General features: G+C 42.7%; 1 protein-coding gene across 1 annotated transcript in view; it reads left to right on the plus strand.

Annotated features, from left to right (window-relative positions):
* kif20ba (kinesin family member 20Ba) overlaps positions 1-25,230 on the plus strand; it is a 46,175-nt gene extending 20,945 nt beyond the window's left edge. The window contains exons 28-35 of the mRNA XM_076743927.1: positions 555-680; positions 1,711-1,818; positions 2,244-2,453; positions 14,874-14,915; positions 20,302-20,376; positions 20,497-20,614; positions 23,075-23,232; positions 23,710-25,230. Coding sequence (XP_076600042.1) covers positions 555-680; positions 1,711-1,818; positions 2,244-2,453; positions 14,874-14,915; positions 20,302-20,376; positions 20,497-20,614; positions 23,075-23,232; positions 23,710-23,790 — 918 coding nt within the window. The 3' untranslated portion in view covers positions 23,791-25,230. The remainder of the gene's footprint in view (positions 1-554; positions 681-1,710; positions 1,819-2,243; positions 2,454-14,873; positions 14,916-20,301; positions 20,377-20,496; positions 20,615-23,074; positions 23,233-23,709) is intronic.
* Positions 25,231-25,472: the final 242 nt, after the last annotated feature.

The raw sequence follows: 25,472 nt of genomic DNA on the forward strand, positions 1-25,472 counted from the left end.
TGAACAAAGTGTATTACCCCAGCCTCACGGGTCAGTTCAGAGGACATGCTTATCACCACACATCTCCTTCGAGATTTGAAGCCAACTGTGTCCACATCTGAGGACGGCTGATGTTCATGATTGAACACTTTTGGAAACCTTTCAAAGTTTCATAGCAGCTACGGCAGAGTTGTCATTTTATTCATCTGTTTTATCCATAAGTCGCTCGGTGCCAACACTATATTCTATATTTTATACTGTCGTCTGTCCAAGCTAATGCATGTCATGTTTTCAGCCAGCTTCGTGTAGATTATGATTACGCTGTGTTTGTACATCCAATATGCACCAGGAAGTGTGGAAGAATAATGAGCGCTTTCTCTTTAATTGAATTAGATGAATATTTCTTTCAATTTTGTTGATGTTTACCAATAAATATCAGTCATGCAGCTGGTGTTCTAGCCCAAAAACAATCATTTAAGATTCCTTACTGTTGGTTTCTGTTGCATGAATGGTTTGGACTCTGGATAGCATTTTGACAGACGTCGTCCTCAGTGCTCATGAACTTCCTGTTACAGAGCGGTGGAAGTGGTGTCAGCGTGGCCGAGATGCAGGCTGCTCTGTCCGACAGGGAGGCTGAGATCCTGCGGCTGAAGGAAGAGCTCAAGGCCTCGGCAGCCGAACGGGAGGACGCGGTGGCACAGGTCTGTCTTTAAGGAAGGCTGCATCCAAAATATGATCTCCTTAGTATCAAAGAGCAATCCCTGCTTGCTTGTAGAGGTCGCTGTTAAAAGTGTTGATTATTCATCCTTCAAAAATAGTTTTCTATCAGAACACAATGATGTTCTATTTATTTTTTCTATGCCAAGTTTCTTAAAACTGCTCCTGCATTATAATCAGTCCAAATTGTTGCTGTATTCCAAAGAACAGCAAAGAGATTATCCCGAACGTGATTGTATTATTTGTTTCGAAGGATGCCTGTGGTTTGCAGGATGGCAGGCACTTTTAGCTTTTCTCTCTTTTATATTTAAATTTCTTATTACTGATGTTTGTTTTTCCATTTGTGCTCAGGTGAAGAGTGAACAGGTCAGAGCGCAGGATAGATGTGCTTGAAGTACAGTTGTTGCTTGGTGTTTTAGTTTGAATCCTTGTTTTCCATTTTCTTTTAAAGCTTCTGTGTTTGTGTTTATTCATGCAGTGAGAATGTGACTGTGAATATAATAAGAGAGGAACAGAATTCATGGATTACACTCAAAGCACAAAGTTATATGTCAGTGACACGGAAAATGTGATAGCCCGCCGGGCAATCACCTTCACTTTATTTATTCATAGTTTGTCCTCAGGTGTTCTCTGTCTTCAAAGTGAACACAACTGTGGACAGCAGACCGCAGACTTTACTTTGACTTGGATCTTTTTGAGTTTGTTGTTTTGAACTTGAGTACAGCTTAACCACAAGGTAGAACAAGGATTGCTTGTCTCTCACTGTGTGTTGACATTGCTCGTCTTTAACCTTTGTCAATTTAACAGCATTTGCAAGTAAGAAACAGGAGAGGCACTTTAAAATGTATGTGATGGTGTTCCATCTGTTTTGCACGGCCAATCTGAAATCCCCCACAGTGCCTTTGGTTGCACCTGGCAGAGATATGTAGCATCAAGTAATACATGAAATTTATCAACGTGTTTTGGATATTTTACTTATATTGATGATTCGATTTCTCACTCTTGCTGTGACAGACCGAAAGCGATGAGAGCCCTGCTGCATTGGTGGGGAAACCCAAGACTGAAGCCATTAAAGGGAAGTCACGAGAAACAAGGGATACCAGAGCGTCGGTCAGCAGTCAGGTAAGACAAACCTGCACCAGGCAATTTTGCATATCCGTTAGTCTATGTCAAGACCTTTGCTATGTTTTCTTGTCTTCTTTCTTGCAGACATGTTTTTTACACTTGATTATGTGATGAAGGCTGTGTGTCATGCAGATCTCAGTTTTTCTTTTTTTAACATTCTTTTACAAGACACATTAGCACATAAGCATTTCAGAGGTTGCCAGTGATGAGTGGGCAGTCAACATTTGGCAACCTGAACCCTTTCGGATGCTGTGTTGCTCAGCAACAGTTACATAGGTGCAGATACTTTGACTGTTGTGGCAACTGGCCCAAGCACCTCATATGAACAGGCAGACCAGCCTGTATCCACAGACCGAGACACATTTAGCTCTTGAACGACCATGACGTGACCCTTAACCCGAAAATCATGTGTGGCCCCACAGGGATCAGCCGGCTGTCCGTCAGTGCTGGACTCCTCTGAGATTTCCACAGAGAACGGCAGGACGAGCCGCTTCCCCCAACCAGAGCTGGAGATCTCCTTCAGCCCTCTGCAGCCAAATCGGATGGCTCTGCGCCGCCAGGGAGAGGAGAACGCTGTCACCGTCAAAATCACCCGCTCAGCACGCAAGAGGAAGAGCGGGGAGATGGAGAAGGTAAGAACCAATCAAACACAAGCAGCTTGTCCACTAATTCACCAGTTTTTGTATTTAAACTAAGCTAAAGAAAAACTAATCATTAGCAAATTCATCATTGTGGTAGTTTTGGATTGATTTTTCACTTTCTCATGTCTTTGTGGATACACTTCCCACCATGTGTGCCCAAAAACAGAATAACGGTGTATGTGACAACATCCCTCTGTCTGAATCTACATTTGTACACCACGTTCCCCTCGAGGTTCCCTAAAAATAAATCCTTCCTAGAGAAGAAAAAACAGCTGTGCAATATGAGATGGGCTTTTTCAGAGTTCATCTTTCACACATTCAGTGCAGAAAATGTCACCATGAAACCTTTTCCTCAGCCCCTATCAATCCAGCACCGGTAGTACAGGGTTGTCTTACCAGTTACCTCTGTTCTGTGAATGGAGCAACAGCAGTTGTATTCCAACTGCAGCTATTAAAAATGGATGCACTGAGGCTGTCACTGTGTAGGAACCATGGGACTTCAGGATCTTTGGTTCTGAATCTGGCAGGAGACCCTAATTTCTTGTGATTCCTCCTTTGTCTTTCTCTTTCCATCCTTCTGTTGTCTGTTTCTGTTGTCTTGCCATGCATGACACACTAAATTCAACAACAATCAGCCAAGTGTGTCGTCTACTCTGCAGAGCACGTCAGAAAAAGGTTTTCTTGAGTGTGTTCTCATCACTTGTAGCCAGATTTAACACCTGGTCCAGTGATGGCAGGAGGCTGCTTTCATAATGTTTGATCTGTTGTTAGCAAACTGTTGTTCCACATCCAGACTCCTGAAGGGAAACATACTCTCTAGACTTGTTCATTTTGGGCAGAATAGTGAAAATTCAAATATATAACTGAATAATAAAAAAGACAGATGTTCGATTGTGGAAAAAAGCAGCACTACTGCAGCAGCTATTCTCGAGTGGGCCTGGGCCACTGCGTTGAATGGACTGCATGATGGACAGGAGTCACAAGTTTGAAGGTTTCGTACAGCTGTAAACTGAAAACGTCTCCTCAGACTCCTCACTCTCTACTAGCAAAAGATCTGCAGCAAGTGAGAGTTAGTGGAAGAGCAGATGTGCCAGACAGTAAACGGTGGCGCAAAACTAGGTGCGCTCAAGACAGTTTCAGTTTAGTGGTACCGTCAAGACGCTCGTAAAAAACACATCTGGTATTGAGTGTGAGTGTGAGAGAGAGGGAGATGTGTGGATTGCAGTTTTATCTGCAGGCTCCCTGGATGATCTATGATCGGGCGGCCTGGGTCATAATAGCTAACATTCTGATTAAGTCTCCTGACACACCGACAGGATGGTCAGGATCTAATGTCAGTTAATGTTGTTTTTCTGCACTTCTGAAAGGTCACACACAGTCCAGGTTCATACAGTGACATTGTTTGGAATACAGCAGCTGTCCTCCTGATGAATCCTGAGCTCCATCAGCGCTGTCTGAAAAATTTATCTCCAAAGCTAAAAGTTTAATTCTGTTTCCTCTGGAGAGTTTCCTCTCTCCTGTCAAGTGTATAACTGCATTTTTTAAGCATTGCTGCTTAAATGTTCCACATATCTTGCAGTGGTGTTACTGCACACAGTGTCTAAAGTGACTGAAAGCAGCCTCTCTAATCAACAAATTGTTAAAAAATTCTAAAACACACAGTCATCACCTGGAAAGCTTGCGCTGCTGGACATAATTTAAAAGGCTGTACGGCCTACGGGGACCAGGAGAGGATTCGGGTCTCTAAAGCTGAGAAAAGAATTGATGCATACGTGCAGATTTGGATGACATCAGAGACGAAGTAACGCTAAAGCTGTGCAGAGACTCTCAGCTCAGTTTTTTTATGACATGGCTATTTGGTACAAGCATCAACCCACCAGTGTGCTGGATAGCCATCTGACATTTACTCGTCAAATGGTACATTGACCCAGATTTGGGGTTTGGCAGGTGTTAATTTCGAACCCTGCTTGCAATGTAACGTTGTTGCTTTTAATCGTAATTGAGATTCATTTACATGTCCTGCTGCTCTCCCTGTGCTCCCTGTTTTTTCACATCCATGAGATCACGGAGAGACCTGAGTTGTATTTAATTGACCATGAAGCCCAAAGTAAGAGGGAAGAAAGGTTTCTTTAGAAAGGCACATCGCTAAATGTCAGACATATGATAAAAGACATGCAAAACATGTACAACAGAGAATGCATACAGTTTTATTTACTGCACAGCTACATAAGAAAGTTGAGAAACATTCATTTTTTTTCCTCGTACTATTGTCCTCACCAGCAGCATTATGCAGTTGCCAGAAGCTCAACAAATGCAGTTTGATTCATGCGTAGGCAATGTGTGACTAGTACAAGTAACAAGGTCAACGAGCCAATCCCATCTGCGCCATTTGGAAACGGATTACGGAGTCTTCATCTTGTGAACTGGTCGATACCACAGCTGTTCTGTGAAACAAATTGCAAGTCACACATTGTCTTGAAAAGTAATCGCAGAGCAAACCAAACTGGCTCCATGGAAACGAGAGCAGGCTGTGATACTTGTACAGAAGCTGCACTGTAGGGTGATCAGACTAAAGGGAGTTTTTAGGACACCTTCGCACTGGAATTTGATTAAATGCAGGGAGGAGCTGCGCTGTTTTGTGTAATGCAAGGGAACTAGGCTAATGCCTCCTCCCAGTGGCTTGTGACGCTAACATGTACATATGCACAACTCTGAGAGAAACATACATTTTACTATACAAAGCCTATGTACATGTACACATTCCCACATCCCATTTACAGTACTTTAGAAAATACACTCCAGTGTTTTAGCCCTTAAATTGTCTCTATAATCATAATTGTGACACTATATGTCACTATTACAGTGCATATACAGTGTGATAGACATGTTTTTTTTATTGTCATGCATACTCTGTCCAGCCGCCATGGGTTTAGAAAACATCAATATCATACATCAATAAAGTTAATGAACTTCATTTTTATAGCAGCTTTCATACAAGAATTACTACTCAAAGTGTTTTACAACAAAGAGATCACATGCACCAAGTGCTTCATCGAAAATGTATGTAAAATGAGAAATAAGATAAAAAGTAAGGATGAAATATGATGAAATCAAACTCTTTTCGTCTTTTGCTACTGTGGCAGTCAGTAATTTGAGACTTACAGGCAGGAACTTATGTGCACACTCTAGCAATCAGCACCTCTGAAGCGAACGAGCATAACGGAGTCTCCCAGTTTCCCGACAGACACAGATTCACTCCTGGTCTTTATTAGCTGAAATAAGCCAATTTTAGCTACCCTGGATTATTTTACCATGGATTTAACCTCACTGTGGGTATCATCTGGGTCAGGCACAGCCTTCGCAGCCTCAAAGGAAGCACAGCAGTGCATAAGAACAAGGAAAAGCACAAAAGTTTCAGGCCTACAAGTTAAAGGCTAAATTAAAGACATAAGTTTTTAGCTTTCCTTTAAGAATATTCAGCGAGCTGCTTCGCTGTCTATTGGTAGTTTGCTCCAAAGCTTTGGGACATAATTGACAAAGGCTGCATCCCTAATTTTCTTTCAGCTGTTGCTGGAAACCCCCAGTATACCAGCGGCATTGTTCCTAAAGGCATATAGTGAACTAGGGATTTAGCAATGTAGCTTGTTCCTTCCCCATTAAGGGTTTTGTGTAGAAGGAACAGGACCTTAAAATCAATTCTAAATGTTACAGGAAGCCACTGCAGAGCACCTAAAACTGGGCTAACGTGCTCACTCTTGAATGAGCTGAAGTCTCGGGAGTCTATAGCTGCAGCATCATTTGGTTCAGCACACATGTATAGTTGTGTGTCATCTTCATAACTATGACGTATGTTTGAACCAGTTCAAGTCAGACAACCAGTCAGACAAACCAACCAACTGTTCAAGTCAGTTGATTAAGATTGCATGGTCAGTCGTGTCAAATGCTGTAATATAATGTGGTTACATCTTGTTTACAGAAAGCAGCCTTTATGTTTACAACAAAATTATTAAATCATCATAGATAGAAAAGAAATGTGACCTCTACCAATCATGCAGCTGCATTAGTGTCCTGAACATATTTCAGTGTGCTAACATCAGTCAGTGGAGCAATTGTGCAACTTAAGATCTTTGGCCTTTAAATAAACAAGATATAAAGCATATTTTCAAAGTTATTGTTCAAAATTGCCTTTAATGGTGTTAACATTACACCACAAGTTATTCCAGTGTGTACAGTCTATCCAGTAGATATAGTATAAACCCTACAATATAGATAGTAAAAGCACACATGCATCATCTCTTTATGGGTGATAGAAAACATTCTCGTTAATCAAAAAAACACCAGTTACAAGCACAAACACACATGCACTCACTTAAGTGATAGCACATGCATATACACACACACACACACACACACACACACACACACACACACACCCCTCAGAGCACATTGAACAAGCATCAGAGGAACACGAGGTCGAGTACAGTTCACTTGTCACATCACCGTTCACTGTCTGCAAAGGTTAACGCTGGCTGCAGCTCGTACGGCTCCTCTGTATCAAAAATGATTCACTTTTTCTTCTTCTTTTTGTGTCTTTGACAAACGACTACATCTTTTGTGTGGAAAACTCATTATGTCTTCTCGCTGGCTTTATGAATTCAGAATGTTGAATGTCCAAATCCATAAAAACTGAGGTATCTCTGAGCAAATAGCAGATGAGGCCACTCAGTGTTTTCCTGATGCTTCTTTCATTTAGCTCTCTAGATTATGGACTTTCTAAATCATCATTAAATCCTTCCACTCTATGTTTCCAAATCTACAATAAAACAGTTTTGCTTGGACACTAATCTGCTATTTATATAATCATTTTGGCTGTAAACATAGAATTTCCCTTGTTTGCAAGGTGGCCATGTGCTTGGGAATTGCTCATATTTTCTGATTTCTAAGGCATGAAAATAGCTTATGACAGGTGTTTTAAGTTTACTACTGATAACGGTACTTTAATAACAACTTTAGTGCATGGCAAACCAGAACAACAAAGTGATGATATAAAGATGATCTCAAAAAGGACTCTGTAGTCATGGATGAGATGATCTTCGATGAGTTTAGCAGCTTACAAGTGGTGACGGCAAACGCTGCCGTCCACGGGCCGGAGCTCGTCATTTCATGTGGTGTCGATGAACAGCTGTGCATGTGGTTCATTTGGAAACAAGGTTTTGTCTTGCGCATTTCTTTTTTATATGATATAACATCATCTAGCACTCAAAACACATCAGCGATCTTAAATGCAGCACCGATGCAACACCTACAGAAGCAGCTGCTTTCTTATATTAGCCAACAAAACACAGTGTGACATTTATTTTTGTCAGTGTTGAATAATTTATTGACCTCCAGTCAGCTCATACTGTGATGATTTTTATTGTTATCCTTTTGGGAAATTTGTGGGAGTCCATGTAAGCTACAATTGAAACACAAAAAAGCCAAAGCAGTTATTGAAATGTGTGTTTTACACACACTAATGTAACGCAGTGCAGCACAATGGATGACACTTACTTTAGCGCCTCAGTTTGATTGCACTGTTTACTTTCACTTTTGGTGGTTGCAGCCCCAGCTCGTCTTATTGCAGGTTGACAGATACAAATCAGTTTGACACCCTCGCTCAGGGACTTGTTGGCAATATTTTGACACCAATTTTCACACCTTCGTTGACAACAACAAACTTCCCTGAATAACTTTTTGTTGCCAACGGCAAGGGTATGAATGCTGTGCAGATGCTATCAGACTGTGGGTTACCATGTTGAAAATAGTCAAACTGACAGAGCTGACTACTTTTCTTGTAGAGGAAAATGTTGTTTGCAGTGATTTAGCAGATGCTCATACATGTCATCACATCACAGGGAAAAATGTAGCCAAAATGTATCATAGCAGCAGCTTCGTTCTGTTTTTTCTAGACTAAATCTAAACAAGCTTTGTGCTTCATTGAGAGTTAAACCGCCGACCACCTTTGTTCCACAACAAGATGTTTTTCCTACAGCACTGCCCTCTGGAGCAGTATGTACAGTCTGATGGCCTTAACACTTAAAATGTGTTAATTTACAGATAAATAATTCTACATTTTATTAATATTAACAATTCTGGTGTGACCATTAAAGAGTACAAATAGTGAAACACGTGCGTTTTCATTGCAGCAGTCAGCGAATGTCGCTTAATGTATAAAGTAACCAAAGTTGTACTGACTGATTTTATGGAAATGTTCTTGAGACTCAGTTTTCCCAGATGCCTTCTGACACTACAGTCATCTTCATTCCACAGAAAGTGAACCTTGCTGAATAAAAGATGAAGATCATTTTAAGGTGGCACCAAGAGGAAAACTATTTAGAAGATGAATGAGGCAACTTTGAGATGCGGCAACTTAAAATATGTTGATCGCTCAAGTTTTTGATCAGCAGTTTGTAAAGAAGAGGTAAAAGAAGGAAGTCTTTGCATAAACAGGGCAGAGAATCATGTGACATTTTGCAGTGCTGGTTCTGATAATACTTTTATTTGATATCGTACTTTAAGGAAGAATTGTTTTTGTGCCCTTTTTTCATTTAACAAACCGAAGTGAAGCTCTCAAATCTAAAATGTTGTCTGAACACAAGCAGCTATAGAAGAACTTTGTCTAACTGAAATCATCTAAAATCTGCAAAACTCATTTAAATGTGTAAATATCAGATTAAAGAAAATGGAAGGATAAGATGTTACTTGATTTAAGTAAACAATATAACTAGACTTTCAATGTTCATTCAGTGCCCTGGCAGTTATTGAAACTTGGGGCTACAGACACAATTTGGTCATAATATTCAGGTTAGTATTGAGTCAAAGGATGTTCATGTCATTTAGTTTTGAGTGGCCTCCTCTTGCATTTAGGAATAGCTGTTTTGTTTGAGAGAATGAGTCAACAAAGACCACTGTGACAGAGAAAGTGGAGAAACGAAAACAGGTTTGTGAATGTGCCAAACCTGAAGTTGGTTTTGTTGTTTTCCAGAATTTTGATGGATTCTCAAGAGACGTAAAGCAGTGAAAGGAAGGACAAGTGATACTGCACATCTCCCTCCTGAATATTATAAAACCAGCTGTCGCGAGAGCTGCGTGAAGACGTGTTAGCAATGTGCCTACATGCTCTAACTAAAGATCATTAGCTGGCACATTTTCGGTGACGTTCGTGTTACGAGTACTTCCTCGGTGTAACTAGCCTCTTTTGACTGTCTCTTTGGACCCTGCTGGTATGACGACACTTTCTCTTTTGATAGCAGTGGGAGTACTTAGACAGGGGCGAAAGCTCTGAGATGAAACCCCAAAGTAATTCCACTAATGACTGCAGTACTGCTGACTGAGCTGGGTTAAAGAGAGAGAACTGGAACAGAAACCAAGGAGAGGGAGGTGTAATGAAAAGCCCACAAAAAGATGTAGGCGTTTGTGTTGGGGAGCGGTTCTACAGCACATCCAAAGTGATGTGATGTTACATCACATTTTATTCTGGGATTTTGGGCACTTCAGTCAACATTTATGAACATGAACACATCCCTTTTAAAAAGGCAGTGATAAAACGAGTGAGGCGGGAAGGAAGCAGACTGATTCTGTGGGTACATAGATACATTTTGTCGTCCGTAACTGCACGACAATTACATGAAAAACCTTTGCATGCAAAATCCCAACTGTTTCAACAATCTCCAAATAGTGGAATTAAAGTAAAATCTAAAAATTGGATTATTGTTCATGACATTTTTTTTTAAACCTTGAAAAAATCCTCATAGTGATGGTCTGTGGTTTGGTTGTTTTTTCCCTCCTTTTCGTACACTTTGTTCTCTAACCAATATCTCTGTTCATGCTGCTGCAGTGACCCAGTTTCCACTTGGAAAGTAATGGAGTCTACCTCCGTCTGAACATATGACGATGATGATAGCGGCTGTTTGAAGTGTCAAGGGCCATAAGGGTCATGAGAGTGTCAACACATAAATGACCCTGTCAGCCTTCATACGGTGGCCGGCCAAAAAAAGGAGGCTGAAGTAGAGTTTTGTGTGTAACAGCAGAAAGAGGTAGAGGATAAGGTATAGAGAAAACAAAAGGAGGAAGATGAGTTCAAACCGAGAGAGAAATCGGCCAAAATAAATTGAGGAAAAGGGTGCAGAGGGAGGTGGAGGCAGCACAGAAAGAATAAATTGAGAGAGATTGGCTGAGGGTTAGAGGGGGGAAATGCCAGCCGGCTAGGAAGAAAGTGAAATGAAACAAGACAGAGAGGAAGGACAGGCAGAGAAAGATGGTGGAGAGAATACAGCAGTGGAGTGTAGGAAAAGAGGAAAGAGCAGAGTGGAAAGAGGGGAAGGAAACATAAAAGTGGCAGGCAGACAGAGTTGAAGCAAAGATGGGGGGGTTGTGGAGGGAAGTGAGATGGCAAGATGAAAGAGGAGGGATTTCGCGTAGGGTGGTTGGAATAGGAGCAGAGAGAATAAAAAGCAATGGAGGAGGGTAAGAAGAGAGCAGAGGAAGCTGACACGGCGGTGACAGTTACTGCTGAGAGTTTAGATCTGAGTCTAACTGCAGCCTGTTCTTAATGCACACATCCATTAACACCACTTCTCCTTCACTTGTCACCTTTTGAAATGAAGATGTGTGTACTTACTGTGCCACCACAGACCCGTCGACTCGTCTTATATAGCCTGTAATTATTAACTCTCAGATACGTGGTGCCACGTTAAGTTACCTTACCATTAAGAATAAAGACACGGATGTGCTGATTACTTGCTCAGTCATGGATTTATACACTCTCTAATGTGGCATCGCCTGTAATTATTGCACCACAGAAAACCTTCCAAAATCTAAAGTCTGCACATATGTTGTCTGTTTGCATCGTCACGTGCATGCAGACAGCCACGCAGTATGAAGTGACACAGGCTATACTTACTGAAATTTACCATCCCCATTCACACAGCGTGTAATTGATCACAGCGAGCTCTCACTGTCCCTCTCACACTCCAGTTTACACAGCCTGTAATAGAGGCTTTCTGCATCAGCCGTCATCACAAAGGCCCTGTGGAGAAATAACTGCTGAACATATACTGAAACAACCCAGCAAGACAAAACACTATTCTGCTGACTAAGATTTACGCTGGGAAGTTCTGTAGTTTTTAATTGCATCACCAGCTGTAGTGGACCATTTTGACAGAATAAGAATACCCCTGAACCTTTTTTAAGTAAACACAAAGGAGTGTGAAAGTTGGACTTGGATTGATCACATGGACTCAAACATGATCATCTGACTTTCCATTTGCTGCATGTGTAATACCAGTAATAGCCCCCGAGCTTAATGCAATTGCAACATTTGCAAATGTCATGTTGCTGTTGTGGTTGGAAGACCAGGCCCCACCCCCATGGTGTAAAAATGTTAAAAAAGGTGTGGATTGGAACCACAAGCATGATTCCCATGACCTCCTCTCAGAAAGTTTTGTATACACTTTTATTGGATTCTTCTGAACCTGCCGTAGAGTATGTTAGGCCACTGCACAAATCCCCAGTGTTGCTTCAGGCTCAGAGACACGCAGTACATTCGCCAGAGGCCATTTTAGATCATCTGAAATTGACCCATGAAGCACATCTCTGCCACATCCCTTCACTCCATCTCCCTCACTGCAGGTCTGTCTGCCAGCAGGATCTTGGCCTATCCTTTATCCAGCCGAGAGGCAGCAGGAGCACAGGCAGAGAGCAGGTTCACCGCTGATTAATGGGACAACACTAAACAGGACCGCGAGGAGGTCAGGGACAGAGTGAGAGACACACACAGACAGACAGACGCTGATGTCCTCAGAGCTTTCATCCAGAATGCAGAAACAACAACGCATCCATCTCACTCAGTCCCGCTCTTTATTAATTGGAGGAATGTTTACTGTGTGCGAGTTTCTGTTTGGCTGCAGTCGTGATGCATCAAAACAAATGTGGAGGAGAGGGGGGAGTGATTGAGGAGAGTAAACCAAAAGAACTTCTGCTGTTACGGCGCTCAAATGAATTATCTTCAGTAGCTTTGACTAAGCAGTTACAGAGGAGATGTGGTGAATCTGCTGCTGCATCAGCTGTTGATTAATTATCTGAGTATAAGCTCTTTGAATATGAGACCATATGGGCTGGACTGTTGGACATCCCGCAACATCAATTAGGACAAAATCCAAATGAATCCTTCAGCAAAGCCTTTCATCTAAGAGTCAGGCTGCTGCAGGTACATGTCCTTTTGTCATTTATTCTTGCTCATCTCATTCAGGGAAGTGAATGTGAAGGCGAGTTTTAAGCAGGTTAGTGTGGAGGTGTTCATGTGTCCCCAGACCATCTGCCTGGAGTTTTAGAGTGGAAGCGCATGGAGCTTTGTGGTTTTTAATATGCTCTAGAGATGAGGAGTGCATGATAGCATGTGGCTACATAGACAATACTTAGACAAAGAACAGATTCACTGTTTCAGGTTAAGTTGCCCTTTAACCTCTTCATAGTTCTTCAGGCTGTGGTGACGTCTTTTGACTTGGATCACATTGTAAGGTGTGCACTGTAAGAGGACAGTATTACAATGACTGTAATTCTACAAAAAAAAAATACTACATTTTCAGCACAAATAATCCCTTCAGCACTAATGGAGCATAACTGAAAAACTCTTGTGGTCTCAGAGACACAGAGCTCCTGGGAGCCACGCCAGCACTTAAGTCTGTAACAATGCTTCCACTGCTTCCGTTTTGATTGTTTGTGTTTTTCCCTTCAATATGTTCCTCACGACTCTTCAGTAGCTGCGTCTTGTGGCTTCGTCACAGACGGCAGCAGAGTGTGCACACATGCATATACAGACACGAGCAAACGGTGATGTAAACACATACCGTAGAGACATGCATATTAATGTCCTCCCTCTGTGAACGGCACAGCATTTATACAAGCAACATGAATCTCCAAACACACGGAGAGCATGCTGCTTTGAACATTTCACATGAATGCAGATACTTCTGGGTCCAACAGAGCCAGACGAAGAGACTCAAGGTGGCACCAGTGGCACTTTGTATCTAATCCCATCAGGACCTAAACACTATAAACTTTTAATGCTTCCTTTCAAAACAACACGAAGCATTAAACTCTGTCAGTACTTTCGTCTCATTAGTTTCTGAATCGGTTACGACAAACTCAAAATCTAACTGAATAGATGCGTGAGTTCTCCTCACAGCGCCGTGCAAAAGACACTCTGAACAAATAAAGTACATGTATGATCAAACAGGCAGGCGTGTAATGCATGAATAACTCTGATCAAACCTCATTTAACAGAAAAAACGAAATACTTTGAAACAGATCTTAACGTAATAGTTTCACATTTTGGGAAATCCGCTTAATTGCTTTCATTTCAGTTGTTGGATTACAAGATCAAAGCCGTTGTCATTTCCGTCCAGGCAATATGAAGCTAAAGCCAGCAGCCAGTTTAGCGTAGCTTACTGGAAATACTGGGAACAAGGGGAAACAGTCAGCGTCCCTTCATGAAAATACTTTCAGCACAACCTGAAATAGTTCCCTGACCTGTTTGATGCTCTAAAGTTCAGAGACTACAAACTCCAGCACATCACAGAGATGCTAAGAGGTAGGTGGTCTCCTGTGTCTCATCAGCCTGGAGCTCTCAGCCGTGTTTACCACTGAGCTTGTCATTGAACATACTCGGCTCAGACTGAAGTTATTTTTTGACATTGCAATTTTATCAGTGGTTCATTTTCAGACGACATGTTTTCATGCATGTTTTTTTTATTTAAGTCCTGGTGCCTCATTTCAGTTATATGGTGGAGGAATGGGAGGCTGATGACCGTGACAATCAACTTCTCCACTTTGTTTGAAGCTCCTTTATGTAGTGGAGTGGAGGAGAAAGCACGTATGTGCTTCTGTTTCTCCGGGGAATAAAACATCATGATTGGTTGTCACTCATGCACGTCAGAAGAAGTTTGCACAAAGAAGTCACCTTCCCCACATTGTGCCGCTGGGCGCTCTGTGAGCCTCAGTGGGTGGTGCTGGCATCCTGTTTCTTCTCCAGTCTCTGAGTGGGAAATAGTTGTCCTTACCATCAGAGCCAAAGCAATTTATTGGCCTGCACCGCTGCCACATGACGCCTGGAACGTGGTTCCAGGGAACAGTTTCATCGTCACTCTAAATCAGTGCTCAGCTTGTGTTAGACTGCAAGTAAAAAGTACAAAAAGCAACAATGCTAACACTTTTCATGACATGAACGCGCTTCACTCAGCTTTCAGTTTGTGCTTTTGCATATTAGCACTTGCACTGCAGAGTGTTCTGTTAGAGTATTTAGTTTGTTGTTCAGCTGTAGAAGATTGACTGCAGTACCAGCTTGTTTTTAACCAAGTTCTTTCTTTTCTGAAGTCTCGTATTTTCAGGGGGAGTAAAAGACGAACAACACGACAGGTAACTTAATTTCTTCCTCTTACTAAACAGCACCATGCGCCCATCGTTCCAAACTCACAAGCAGAGAAACATTCCTCATCACACATTTCATCATCATTTACTGCATTAGTTTAGTTTTCACTCCGTCCCATACTGCCTAACTGTCCTCACAAATCTCAGCAGAGTCTTGGGAAAACCTTCTTTCTCTGGAGAGATGCTGGATTGTTGTCCTTAAACAGACCTTTCCACCTCTGGTTTCTTCATTGGCTCCAACACTACATGCAGGAATGGATGAAAAAGAGTGAGGATATGATGCAGAAAACTGTATGTGTGCATCCATCCATCCCGCATCAGTAAAGGTTTGAAAACAGATGCTCTAACTGTCTTTTTCTCGCTACAGTAGGGAGAGTGAGGATATATTGATTTGCACATAATCTAATTAAGCCAATAACCATAGTGAGGCATCACACCATGAGGATGTTTACATTGGGTAGCTTGTTGGCGCGTTCCATTCATTTACCCATTTCCATGCTACAGAGCGAAGTGTAACTAATGGCTGACGACTTTCACATTAAATGGCAGCGTCACAGATTCCCTCCAGTTTTCACCCTCAGAAACAAATTTCTGCCATTATAACCTTGCTGTGCAGTACAGGGCTGCAGCATGCTGGTATCCTGTGGGACTGAGCACAGATGTTGAAAGGTGAGAGATATATTTAATGTGATTTTAAGGTCAGCAGAGAATGACCTTTCATATATGCAAATAAGAGCCTGTGTTAGGCTCAACTGTGGCTGTAAATACGGAACTGAACAAGAAGATTAGACGTTACTGAAGTCAGTGACGTATCTCTGTTTCTCTGCTTTTAGGAGGGTGAATAGTGAATCATAATGTTGCTTTTTATAAAAACCACTCTGCAAAGAATTGGAAAATTTCAAAATCTGATGACGCCTTCAAGACAACATGGCACGCAGCAGTGCAGGGTGATATCAAAAGCTTCTCACGGTGGCTGTGACACGTGCACAGGGGATGGTTGTTTCTGGAAAGGAGAGAAATGATTTTCAGTTGCTCTCAGTTTGCAGTCAGATTGCTGTGTGTGCTGCAAAATGTGATTTAAAAACTGACACTTGGTCATAGTTGGATGAGATGTTAAAATGGCCGTCTGTCATTCAACTCCATAGGAATACACTCACTCTCTCTCTGACTGTGCTCTTTGTAACAAAGGTAAATGAGCAAGCTGACCGGAGAATATTTAGGAGGGAAAGCAGAGCTTTGGGCTGCTCATGTTGCCACGGACTCTTGATGTCTTTGGGGGAGAGCAGTCTCGCTGTAGCCTGCTCCCCCTCCTACAGGGAGGTCAGGGTTGTGGTTGAGCCACAGGGCAGTGCTCCTGGAATTTGTTGGGATTCAGTTGCTTGTTCAAGGACACTTGAGCGGATAACTCGGGGTCGAAGTATAAAGTTATTATTAGCGGGTCGCTTGTATGACCACAGGCCCCCTCTGCTCCCGGCGGAGTCTCTGCTGGACTCGCTTCCTCCTGTGCGACTGCACTTACAACATTTTTTTAACCAATTACAACTCGGTGAAATGTAATAAAGGTGAGGCCGCGCAGTCCAATGGGAACGCTCCTAATGTTTACAGTTTTTTCTGCTGGAAAAACTGATTTTCACAACTTTCTGGATGATAGCTGTGCTATGCGGAATCCATGCCCTGAACACCATTTCATTGAAACCATAAAAACATCCCTTTCTCGCTTTAAAAATAGAGAAATGAAATGCTCAGACTGGCAGTTTTCATGCTCCAATTATTCAGTGGAACCCTCTCGGCTTCTGCTTCATGAAATTGTTGGTCTTTGCAGAATTACTGCCATCAAATGGTGGAAATAAGTGTTAGTCTGCTCAGTGCCAGTGTTAGTGTTAAGCCTAGTTAAACATGTTGAGCCTGACGCACTGTATGTATATCAACTTTCATGTAATTTCTATTCATGTTTTTCTTCTTACTAATATTCCTGACGAGGATTCCTTTTTTAAAAAAATCGTAAAACACAGAATTTAGAAATATTAAAACAGAAAAGAGGGAATGTCATAGAGGCCCTATTAAAACAAAGTAGCTTCCAGTATTCTCTCTCAAAATCAGTGGAATAATTTAAATGTAGTGGCCGCCACTTAAATGGAGCGCTCTTGTTTCATCCGTGACACCCCGGCCGAGAGCTGTGTGGTAAAGCGGCTTCTTATCTGATGGGTGTGACAACTGTAGGCAGAGACCCAGCACTGATACCGCCGCCGATTTCATCAGCCATCCAGACTGCAGCACTGTTCAGTTCTCCTCGGAGATAATAGAGTGTTGGCAGGCTGGGACATGCAAACCGACACGACGTGAACACACTCGAGCAAACAAACTGCTTCACCTTTAATTCTTTGCACACAATTGTTTTCTCCTCTGTCGTCGCTCTCGCTCTCCTCTCGTCTGTCTGTCCTTTAAACCTCTTTCAGGCGTTCGTCCGTCCTCCTCTCGGCCTCTCATGATGCCTCTCGTCTCCCAGCCAGCCCCGTCTGTCTGCTCTGCAGATGAGCTCCTGATGATTTATTGACGACGGTGTGGCTTTTCTTCAAAAGAGAGACATCACAGCTGTCCCAGAAAATCTTTATCTGAATTCTTAGCTTTTCTGATTTTTGTGGCCCTGTCAACAGAACGCTGAGCGCCGTGGAGTCGATCTGTCACACACACTGATGAGCTGTATAACTGGTATTTTTGGTATAATGATGTTTGTCATTTTAACTGGTGAAAGTGACATTGATACCAAATAAACTGAGAAGTCGTTCTCGACCCTTTCGCTAACGGTAATTAGCATCACAGCTTTGCAAGTCTGTTTATTTGGCCCTCAGAGACCCTCAGGGTGGCCTAAATAATGTTTCTCATATTTAATCTTCAGTCACGTCTGAAAGCAGGCTGAGCTGGCCGACACAGCTCAGGAAAGAAAGGACCGGATTTCCACTGGCTTCATTTGAGCCCATAGTGATCCATTAAAATATGGTCCCAGATCAGCTCAGATACGATCCAGAGTATCAGCTCGGGACGTCTCTGAAAGATATGCTTGAGCTAATTTAGAGACAACTAAATGCACTGTCGTTTGTGCTGACATGGGAACATTTTTGATGCCTCACTTGGAGAATATGAGCATGTTTTTGTTATTTAACAAACGAATCTGAATGCGTTATTCTTCTAAATCTACTCAGAAAGCATCAACTCGCCGCACATCTCAGCCTTTCTCTGCCTTCTCTGCATCCGTCTTTGTCCCCAGTCTTGATTCGCATTATCTCATGTCTCATTTACTTTCTCCACACGCTCGTTCTATCATCTCATCTCTCTCTCTCTCTCTCTCACACACACACATACATACACACACACACACACACATACACACACACACACACACGTTTTATCTTGTTTACTTTCTCCGCACACTCCAATTACGGTTTATCGCTTTAACTTATCACTCCTCATCTGTATCTTTCCACTTCTTTCTTCCTCACTCTGTCACACACTCCAGCTCCGTTATGCTTCGTTCTTCACATTTTCTCTTCTTCTTCCTTCCTTCCTTCCTCGGATTATTTCTATAAACGTCCACTGAGTCACTGACAGCTCCACATGTTTTGACCTTCTTCCTGCTTTTCAAAGTGGAACATGTTTACGGCATCCACCACGCCCACTCCTCTGCCTGGCTGCTGAGTCACCCCCTCAGGTCAGCCTCACCCCCAACGACTAGTCGTGAGTCACAATCGTTTCACCCGCTCGAGCAGCAAAACACATCCAGAAACTGCTGCAGGAATATATCGACACATCACATCTCTGAGTGTGTTGGTTTTATTAGGTTTTTTTCTGTTTTTTAACAATTACTGCATTGATTTTTGACGCTTTTCTTTCCCAGTCTGGGATGGCCAGTTCCTGTGTGGTCTTGGTCACTGACTCTGACTAACCGCTGTTAGCCTGGTTAAGGTGTAGAATTGAGGCCTTGAACAACATGTTGGCCCATTAACGCAGTGATATGGACGTGGTCCCTCGCTGGCTTCCAAACCCTTTAACTATGACAGTTGTGTTTGAACACATAAAGCTCGGAGCAGTGCAGAGTTAACCACATTCATCTAAGTCTTGTTTCTAAATGTGGTCGTTGTTCATGATGCTAACGAAACAAGTAGGAATGTAAATGTTCTTTTTGAAGGTTTCCCACTATGTCGACTTTGTGTAACTTGTAACAAAATAAGTTTCATTTGTAGCCGCACCACAACAACATCCAGCAGATTTTAAGGTTGGATAATGTCTGAGGTTACTGAATGTTCATGAAACAGTAGAGGTTTAGTGAAAAGGCAGCGGCACTTTGCAGCATTCATTGTCCTTCAACAATATGTTGCAGTGAAGCGTCAGATTGCAATACAAAACTGAAGCCTTTCAGCTCCGTGGCAAGTCATCCAAAGGGCATAAAGTGTTCAGGTACAGGTACAGGTACAGGTACAGGTCTTTATTCTTCTCTTTTAGGTGAAATAACACTATAGCAAGAGCAGACATGTGACATGTGAATTTTTAACCTGTGAACTGAAGGTTTCTCCAATGAAAACGTGAAAAATGCAAAGGTCTGAAATCACAGTTTTTATGTCATCACTCTCCATTTACTCATACGCCATTAACATCGTGTCATTCACCTCATCAGCTCTGAAGCAGCAGACCAGGGAGGAAAATGTCAGATTGCTTCGCTTGATGAGAAAGTAGCTGCAGGCGGGCTGGTCATCCTCGAAAAAGAAAAACAAGCATTAAACCATGAGAAGATATTTTCCTTGACTTCAGTCCTGAAAGTGAAAAGGCTTCCTTCCAAATTTGTGTTGGCCAGCGGCAGAAGAGAGCATCATAGAGCACATTTTGTTTTCTTTGTCTACTCTTAATGAATGCTTTTCTACACGTGGCTGACAACAGTGTTTGTCACTGACATCAGAATCTTGTTCCAAAGTGAACGCTGCAGATTAATTGGGTGTTTCTGAGACACACAGACAATATATTTTGACTGGTAGCAGTTGAGCTTGTCAACTCCTCGAGCCCCTCTGGCAGGTAAATAACCCTAAATTGGAGCTTGTTTTCTGTCCTTGAAAATTATTCCGGCTGGTAAAATGGTGAAAGTGGAATTGACTGATGCGCAGATTGTCTGAGTGTTTTTCTGCCTGGTATTCATGACCGGCCCCATCTCCTCCGAACCGTCCTGCCATCACCAAACATCTTGTGGTGGTTTTTAGCCCCTTGCCTCTGTGTAACCCCTGCTCGCCTGCCTCTTACTAATCGTCTGGTACAGATGACTCAGTGCACACTCAGTTTGTTTGTGTGTCTTGATTTTGCTTGTGCATTTCCTTCTCATGCGTGTCGATAGGAAGAGGTGGAGGCAGAGAACAGAAGGAACACGAGGACCAAGCTGACGGCAAAGCTGACCCCACACCAAGAGGAGGTGACGACCAGAAGCAAACACACATGCAGACACAAGAACATGTACAATCACACATCATACATGTACATCAGTACACCGCACATGGCGACAGACTAACCCCTGTTTGTCGTCTGTGATCAGACCTCTTCCCCGGCGGGTCGCCATGACTCTCAGAGCAGCATCCACAGCAGAAAGGAGGGAACGCTGCAGAAGATCGGAGACTTCCTGCAGAGCTCCCCCACACTGCTCGGCACGAAAGGTTAGTGTGTCAGTGTGTGGCTCTTCACTGTGGGAGATATTTAACTTTCAGTCTGCTGCTCTGTAGAAGAAAGGAATACAGGTTGAAGGCAGAACAGATCAGTGGAAATCCGTCTGCAAACTGTGGAGATACAGAAGTCATTTTAGTTCTTAAAGCAGTTAAAAAACAACAATTAGAAACAGCTAGAGCTAAACAAGACGTAGAACTTCTCGATTAAGTAAATATATGTACAAAAACAAAGAAAGATGTCAACTCTCAAACAAAAACATGTTGATAATCATGAAGAAACGCTGCCAAAAAGACTTGAAATGGTGATCCAGTCTGACTTCATCAGGTCAGAACTCAAACTCCTGCTGTCCTCTTGTCGGCACAGGCCTGCCATGCAGTTCTCTCCGGTGACTCTTTTCAATTTCCAGACAAAATTGTTCTAAATACCTTCAACTTTTCGCTGCTTCAGACAGTCGCACCACCTGTCAATGTCACACTGGGGTCAGACAGCCTCAGGCGCCGCCGGTCGTTCGGCCTGACACGGCGTCCTCGATGCTTTTAATGCAGTGTGAAGGTAAGAACCCGCAGCTGTTGTCTGTGGAACAACTGAAAGGTCAGCGTCTGGAGACATTTTTTAAAGAACGCCTCCTAAAGGAGGAGAACTCCGTATTTTTCTCCTTGTCAAAACATCTCATGAGAAGGCCAGAATCCAAAGCGTGGTGCGTCTCATTCCTCGGTGCCACTGGGAGCGTTCCATCATTACCATAAACACACACGCTGGTTTATTTTGAATCAACCCCACACACACCGTCGTGCTTCCCCAAATACTCACGAGAGCACCGAGTGTGGAGGGATCTGCCAGCAAACAGTCTTTTTTTACAATGAAACCATGTTTTTGAGCAGTTTGTAAAGATGTGCGTCTCCGAGTGGGCTCGGAGCTCGTTGCTGGGAAGTCAGCACACCGTTGGTTTATTTCAGTATTAACGGGACCAGTAACACGACCTGAGGTCTAGTTTCAAACCAACAAGCGACCAGTAATGTGTCATTAGAAGTGCAACGTTTTTAATCCTGGTGAGCTGCTGCATTTTAAACAATCTGAAGGTATCCTGGAAGAAACCGCCAAGACTCCAGTAATCAAGCCCGTTAATGATGAAAGTCTGCATCAGCCAATCAGTATCTGCCCTTTACACAAATTGCTTTACTGATGCAATATTTCTGAAATACTGAAAATCAGTTTGGGTGGTATTTAGTGAGCTTCAGTATTCCAAGCATGATCAAAAAGAACACCAAGGTTACTCACTGATGGCTCTTCATAACCACACACACACACACACACACACACACACACACACACACACACACACACATAAACACACCAAAGCATGCTTATATATGCAGCATACCCCTCTGGCCACTGCGCTGTGATGCCTCACACCGTTCACCTCCAGTCATGTACTGACCGACTCCAGGGGGCGATCACGCGGTCCGCGGAGGGTTTTAGAATTGTTACATTTCACAGTCGAAAGCCTGTTTGCAGAAACGCGGCGTAGGACTCACAAGGACAAACCTCGCAGTTCCTGCCGGAGTCGTTTGGCGAAGGATAACACAGGTTTGACGAAGCAACGGGGCAAGGGCAGCGCGTTTGGGACGCTAATGATGGCTTAGAGGAGAGAGCGGAGACAGGGAGCATATTGGAATCAACCGGAGTCATCTCTGCGTTTTGTCCTCGGGGACGGACGCTTTCACTCGGTCAATTAATTGTCGCCGCAGGGTTCCAACACAAGGGTGCTGTCTTCTGCCGCCATCTGATCCTTCCTCCATCCCTCTCTGTCTTTCTCCTCCTCCTCCTCCTCCTCCTCCTCCTGTCCCTCGACCCTTCATCTCTCACCTTCGCTTGTCTTTTAGCTTTGTTATTTCACTTCCTCCGTCACCTCACTCTGTCTTCCTTCATCTTTGTCTTTCTCTCATGACTCCTTCCTTTTCTCCTTCCTCCATCCCTTTCATCACTCATGTCCTTTCCTCTCGCCTCCTCCCCTTGCCGTATCTTTCTCTTCCTCCCATGCTGATTCCCCTCCTTTCTCTCCTACACCCTGCAGTCTCCTCTGATTGCTCCTTTCTCTTTTTTATCTGAACAGTTGCTAATTACAGTCGTGACATTGTTGGCTTTACAGATGCTCGATTGTTTTTTCATATAAATGTGTCAGTGATTAAAGGACATTGTTTTCAGTGTGAGCATTTTCTGAAAAGGCCAAAACCAGCAATGAATTTATCCTCCTAACAAGAGCAGATCAGAGACGTCCAGTCCACTGATGTCCCGGTGACAGTACTTATAGAAATGCCATAAATCTACAATTCAGATGATTTATTCACATTACATTTAACCATCACCACCATAAAATGAAGCAATCAGTTAAAAGTTCTCTCGTCCAGTCAGCTTCTTCCTCTTGTCTTAAATTGTCTCCGTCTCTGCAGCCAAGAAGATGATGAGTCTGGTGAGCGGTCGGGGTGGTGCAGACTCAGCAGCCTCCTCTTCCTCCTCTTCCTCCCTCAGTCTGAGGGCAAAGAAGAACAAAAGGAAACTGTACAGGCCACCTGAGATCTCCTCCCCCATGGACATGCCCTCACACCCAGTGAGTCTCACACACAAGTCTGAGCCCATTACACACACACACACACACACACACACACACACACACGGCTCCTCATCGCTCATATATGATATTCATGTAAGATTTCTGTTTGAAATATCATGAAATACATCATCACGCTTGCTGGTGATACACTTCAGCTGCCTGACTGGAGTTTTAGTGGTAAAAATTGTTCGTGTGCGATGTGACGAACTTCCTGCAACGAGAGACGAGAAACTAATGAAGCAGCAAAGCACCGAACGCTTCAGCAGAGCCAGAACCAGCAGAACCAGCAGAACAGCTGTCAGAGAACAATGAAGAGTCAGTTCATGGCGGCACACTCGGCTCCAAACACAACAAAAAGATTGACAGATGGAGAGTCCAGGCCAGCTTTGGTGGACTTTGTTAGGCAGGCGACGGTCATTCGCACGAAACCTGTGAGTCAACTTTAACAGTTTGTTGTTTCTGTTCTCGTTTCAGATCATCAACAGAGAGCCCGAGGAGAGAGAGAGCGACCACCAGGTCATTAAGTGGCGCCTTCGCTCTCGAATGGATAAATAATTAGTCTTCGTATAGTACTGTACATCTTTTTTTTTTTTTTTTTTAGCTTAACGCTGTCCGAACAAATGAAGGGACCATTCAGACACTAACAAGCACACAAACATTTTTCTGTGTCCTGATGGCTGGAAAGCCCCAAAACAGAAAAAATGTCTTCTTAGTAGTCTTACTTAATTTGAAATCTAATATTTAATTATTCAAATCGATTTTTACAGTAGCAAAGTCACTAATATAAAGCTGGCTTAGTGGCAAGGTGGCAGTAAAGTAATGACACTTATTCACTCAAGAGTTAGCTTAGCTTACCACAAAGACTGGAAACGGCTAAGCTGGCTCAGTGCAAAGTTCAAACAACACCTCGCAGCACCTCAGAAGCTCACTGACACGACGCATTTCATTTAATCCAAACTAACAGAAGTTTAACAAAGTTTGGTTTAGCGGTGAAGTGCACGCTGGAACTATTTCTCGACGAGCAGCAGTTCACAGTGTCTCTCCACCAAAGTGCTCTTCTGCGGTACGTTAGCCGGGCCGGCGCAGCCCAGCTGCTTCCGGGCTTAATGCTCAGACGTGAGTCAATCAGCACGCTTCCCAAAATCATTTAATCAACTTTTGGCTGGTAAATAGTCTGTATGTCTCACTTTTTTGTTCACATTTACCATCAAATAACTCCAGAGTTACTGCATATATTTCACATAGTAAGTATTTATGTATCTGTTCACTACACTTTATAGACAAAGATGCTGATTTTTTTTTTATGCTTATTCTTGTATTTGTTATTTTTCATTTACTTTGATGTGCAATCTGATCTGAAAGTTCTGGACTGTGCTGGAGTTTGGTTGGTATTTTTATGTTTACTTTTACTTTATATGAACAAGCTACAACCGTTAAAAAAAAACACATTTAGTACCATTTTCTAATATCTGCAATAGAGGCAGAAGCAGAAGCTCCAGAAACATTTATTTTCTGAAAGTGATTCCAACGCAGCTGCTAACAGAGCGTCTCACATTGTTCTGAGAAACTTGTTTTTTCCCACATTACCTGTGAAACAGTTCAGATATGCTCACTAAACTCCCTCTGCACTTTACCTCTTTCCTCAACTTAAAGAAAAGGAGCGAAATATGACACTAAGTGTAGGTGCTGCCTGATCACATGACCAGCGTGTTGTTCGGAGGTTGGTCTGACTGGACCACGGTGGACGTTGAGCTCTTCACAGTGTTCGCTTCCAGATGAAGGACTGCTGAGTATTTTTCTTCCGTGCAGTAAAATTTTGTTAAAGCTGCCTGAGAAACGTTTGTTGTTCCATTCCTGATTGTTTCTCTTCAGAAATTGTGCACTTTTCTATATATCTATATATCACACCATCATGTTTGTTCTCCTCTTTCATACCTGAGTTCTTCAGGTTGAATTTGTCATTTACCAATTAAAAACACAAAACATTTGCTTCTCATATGCAGATCTGCTGTTTTTCTTTTAAATACTCTTAAATCTCTTCGAATACTGTTGAAATTTATTACTATTTCGACCTTTTTATTTCTAAAATATTACATAATTAGCTGTTCCACATGTTATTCTACAGCCACTTGTCTTGTTTTTGGTTGATTTCCTGGTTTTAGACCCGCAGTCACATGTTGCCTCTGCGGGCCTCCATCGCTCTGAAAGCCTGGTGTCAACACTAATGACTAAGCGAT

The sequence above is a fragment of the Chaetodon auriga genome, chromosome 11 (genome assembly GCF_051107435.1).
Source record: "Chaetodon auriga isolate fChaAug3 chromosome 11, fChaAug3.hap1, whole genome shotgun sequence".
NCBI classification, from domain to species: Eukaryota; Metazoa; Chordata; class Actinopteri; order Chaetodontiformes; family Chaetodontidae; genus Chaetodon; species Chaetodon auriga.